The 4887-nt window shown below is 29.8% G+C and overlaps 1 protein-coding gene across 1 annotated transcript; it reads left to right on the top strand.

Annotated features, from left to right (window-relative positions):
- The first annotated feature begins 1007 nt into the window (after positions 1–1007).
- On the top strand, positions 1008–1900 carry LOC102585951 (cysteine-rich repeat secretory protein 38-like). Its single transcript, XM_006351973.1, has one exon. It carries the CDS (start codon positions 1008–1010, stop codon positions 1740–1742), a length of 735 nt encoding a protein of 244 aa, XP_006352035.1. The 3' UTR covers positions 1743–1900.
- The last annotated feature ends 2987 nt before the right edge of the window (positions 1901–4887 follow it).

Raw genomic sequence — 4887 nt, 5'->3', positions numbered from 1 at the left:
TTGTTTATCTTCATAATTTCTCCTTTCTATATTATGTAACAATTCAACTTTAAAATGCATATTTTATCTTGAAATGTTTTATAGTCATACAAATATCTATTAGACTGTTACTTATTTTAAACCACAAAATTCAAAAGTTTTTTTTCTTTCTTAAACTCCGTGTCAAGTCAAACTAATATATACAAAATGAGACAGACGATGAAGTATCATATAAATTACTTAATTACTTGAAGAACTACTCTTAATTATTTGATTAATATTATTTATGTGGAACGCTTGACACTAATAATTAAGTTCAAAAATAGTTGAACGACTAAATATTAGATTGATTAGGTCAAGGCAAGATATATAAGAGAAATTGGTAACGTAATATATACAAATTGTTTACGCAGTTGTGAAGGACAAAATCTAAAAAATATATATTAAAGTATGCACATATCTTTTTTTAACTTAGTTATCTTCTAGATTGCTACTAATTGACAAATTCAAATGGTAAAACAATTTTTCTTGCCCAATTGTGTACAGTACTGTTAAAAGAACAAGAATTAACGACATACAATTTTTTTTAGCTAAACATAAAAATCAAACAAATGATAAAATTTCCTAGCTAATTTCTAGCAAATAAAAAAAACCCACTTTAATCTGTTGTATGGCTCACTCCCACAATTCTACATACTGGTCATAAAGAGAGTGCAGTATGATTGACTCTATAATGAAAATAATGAATATGCTTTGTCGTAGAGCTTCGCATATTAGATTTTGCTCACGATTCAACTGGAACTAAGGACCTACCGAAAAAGTCCACAAAACTTGTGATAATACGTGAGTATTTTTATTTAATAAGAGAAGAAGAGTGAATCAAAGAAGAAATAGTCATTTTCCCACCCAAAACAAATACAAGAAAAAGTCAGCAATTATATGACTATGGACTATGGTCCATTTTTTTGTACTATATAAAGTGTTGCACCAAATAACTTTTATACCATCTCATTTTTTCACATCAAAATATGTATTCCTCAAAACTAATCTCTTGTCTATTTTTTCTTTCATCCATTGCAATTCTTGTACAAACAGTAATTTCCACAAATCCACTCTTCCATTTTTGCTCAAACTCTGAAAATTTCACAGCAAATAGTTACTATGCACAAAATTTAAAAAATCTCTTAGGTGATCTCTACTTGAAAACTCCTCCAACAGGATTCTCAACTTGCTCAATTGGGCAAAATCATGATCAAACAAATGGACTTTCTCTATGTCGCGGCGATATTTCAAGCAATAATTGCAAATCTTGTGTATTAGATGCAAGTGAAGAACTTGGAAAACGTTGTCCTTACGATAAAGAAGCCATCATATGGTATGATAATTGTCTCTTGAAATATTCCGATAAAGATTTCTTAGGAAAAATCGATAATATGAACAAGTTTTACATGTGGAATGTTCGCGTTGTGAAGAACCCTAAATATTTCAATGCAAAGACTAAGGAATTGTTGGGAAACTTGGCTGCAAACGCTTATAAAACGTCGAATTTATATGCAACTGGAGAAATGGAGATTGAAGAAAATAAGAAATTGTATGGATTGGTTCAATGTACAAGAGATCTTTCAAATGACGATTGTAAGAAGTGTCTTGATGGTATTATTACTGAAATTCCAAGTTGTTGTGATGGAAAAGAAGGTGGAAGAGTTGTTGGTGGAAGTTGTAACTTTAGATATGAAATATACCCTTTTGTTAATATTCCTTAGAACTTAGAAACTATATGATATATGCTTTATTGATAATGCTCAAAAGATGATATAATAATATGCAGGGTTTGAACTAAAATTCCTATATTGATGTAATTTGGTTTAAGTACTATGTTTGGTGAATAAAGAATGGACAAATATGTTTTTGTACTTTGATATATATAGTAGTGAAATCAAATTATTACAACAATATAGTTCCTTGCAAAGGACTTAAATACATGACGAGATACTATAAGTGACATAGTGAGTACTTTGCTGCTACAATCCATGGGGTTCAATGACCATGATTGGTTAACCATGACTACGGTTGACTATTTGAGAGTAAACGCTCCCTTGTATGTAGGCTTCAAAATTAGAGAAGATTTTAAAAGAAAAATAAAATTGGAGGGAAGTTAAAAGAATTAGAGGTGATGTTTGAAAAAGCTACACTAATTGCCGGTAATGATAATTGACTAATATTTGACTTTACAATATAAATTAGCGGCAATCAATAAGTTGTTGTTTACTAACTGTCTCTAAAACTCTATTTTGATGCAGTGACAAGCAAAGAAGAAAAATTATTTTTTGTATATTAGACATGTAAAAAAATAACCCGAAAAAGACTACGAATAATCAACAAATAACATATGATGTAATCGAAATAAGTTTTATTAATCCATGATATCGTGAAAGAGAAATTCAGTGGAATAATAAGATACGATTAAGATTTCAAGTGAAGTAATATAATAATTAACCCACTATTTTATAGTTTTAACAAATGTAAACTTGGCATAAATATATATTTTTCATAAATAGATATATGTAATTCGATATAAATAAAGTTGATTTACTTGTTATATGATTCATTTTTCTTTTTAGTCCGTCCAAAAAAGAATGACACATTTCTATATGAGGAAATTTCGCAAATAACCACTAGAAATAACTTAATTAGGCTCCATAGCTATAGTTTGCTAATTATGATTCATAGATGCATGTTGGAAGGAGGAGAGAGGTGAAGTGTATTTGTATCTTTGTCGAATTGTATATATGTAACTGATATACAATTGTATATCTGACGAGCGAAATTGGGAGAGGGAGGAGAGAGGTGAAGTGTATTTGTATCTCTGTCGAATTGTATATATGTAATTGATATAAAATTGTATATCTGACAAGCGAAATTGGGAGAGGGAGGAGAGAGGAAAGAGAGATGAAAGCAAGATTGGGAGAGGGAGGAGAGAGGAAAGCGAGATGAAAGCAAGATTGGGAGAGGGAGGAGAGAGGCGATCGAGAGAGGGCAAAGAGTGGAGAGAGGCGGATTGTATTTGTATGTCTGTCATATAATTGTGTGTATATACATATATATATATAAATGTATAATTTGTATTTGTATATGGTATAACATATGAGAGAGGCGAGATAGAGGAAGAGAGGAGAGAGGCACACATAATTATAGCTGAAAATAGGTTGTGAGTGCTAGTTAATTCAAACTATGTTAGCTAATTAACTAGTATATATTTATTTATGATCTGCATAATTTCTCCTTTCTATATTATGTAACAATTCAACTTTAAAATGCATATTTTATCTTGAAATGTTTTATAGTTATACAAATATCTATTACTTATTTTAGACCACAAAATTTGAAAGTTCTTTTTCTTTCTTAAACTCCGTGTCAAGTCAAACGAATTCATACAAAATGGGACAGACGAGGAAGTATCATATAAATTACTTAATTACTTGAAGAACTACTATTAATTATTTGATTACTTGATAAGGGTGCCCGTGCAAGGCACGTGCATTTTGTGAAATTAAAAACAATTATAAAGAAGATATGTAAATACGCAACATGATTAAACTAAATTTCAATATATCATGTTTCATAGTATATTACATTCATGTTGCAGAGTCTTAACATTGAACTTTCTATGAAGGCCAAAACACAGACACTATATGTAGTTTAATATTTGTTGCATTGGCCTGGTAGTTGAATTTTGAATTCTGCAAACTCTCAAGTGTTAACATATATGTTCTTCCAGCTTTAAACTTTTTTATGATCTAAGAAGAAACTAAAGGAGTAAATTAATACAATTCAGCAGATAGCAAAGAGAACTGGGAATACATCTAGAACCTTAAATTGCGCAGAGAATAACACCCTTCTTTGGAGAGGAGCTATTTAAATTCAGAAAAATCCAATTCACACAATCAGGCTGCAAAATTAGACAATAGTTGTAGAGTTTGGTTAGGAAAAGGTCTATGATAAATTGATAACAGGAAAAGATACTACCAACCAACTCCAAGCTGAAGTAACATGAAATACAGAGAACATCCACAAATGAGTTGAAAACAAATATCTGAATAAAATTGAACCACAGAAGTTATGCTTCAGCCAACAGTGTAAGGTATATTATTCATTACATGTTTCTAACAATGATTTACTATATTACAAGAAGTACCCTTACATGACAAAATATTCTTGAAGCAGGCATATGGATACAAATGATAGACCAACCAGAGGAAATAAGAGGTCCCCTAAAGTTTACTTTCCCAGAAGATGAAGTTTCTATATTAAGGGGAGAGAATGATACTCATAGTGAACAAAGTAACCAAATGGTGAGGATTATACAATGTCTACAGTGCAAAAACTAAAGAAGGAGCTTACAAAGCATAATCTTGGTGCTGAACTGCTCCAACTGAAAGAATGCAAACAAGAATGATATCCTAGCTTCCACCGTGCTTAGTTGGGTAGAAATGGCATATATAGAATTTTAAAATTAACCATTTTTTATATGTCTTTTACGTATATTAAGTTGTAAATTATTGTAATTTATAGTAACTTTTAACGGAATTTTGAAATAATATATATGTTACTTTTCATGTTCCAATTTATGTGACATTCATAGATTTTTTTAGAGTCAGTTGTTTTTTTACATGTGTGCTTTTTTTTAAATTGTTAACTATTGTGATTTATAATACTTTTTACGTCAATTTCAAACAATATATGTTTTATCATCTAACCCATTTTATGTGGTACCAATAAACTTTCGAGAGTCTATTAAATTTTTTTATATAACTTTTAAATATTTAAGTTGTTATATTACTTTTTTGTTTCAATTTACGTGGTATTATGAACTTGAGAAGTTATCCAATTTTTTGTATGATTTAAAAA

The sequence above is a fragment of the Solanum tuberosum genome, unplaced genomic scaffold, assembly GCF_000226075.1.
Source record: "Solanum tuberosum cultivar DM 1-3 516 R44 unplaced genomic scaffold, SolTub_3.0 scf00140, whole genome shotgun sequence".
Taxonomy (NCBI): Eukaryota; Viridiplantae; Streptophyta; class Magnoliopsida; order Solanales; family Solanaceae; genus Solanum; species Solanum tuberosum.
This window is presented reverse-complemented; position numbering and strand designations above follow the sequence as displayed.

Excerpts from the sequence above, each read along its gene's own strand:
- LOC102585951 (XM_006351973.1), top strand. The coding sequence starts at position 1,008 with ATGTATTCCTCAAAACTAATCTCTTGTCTATTTTTTCTTTCATCCATT.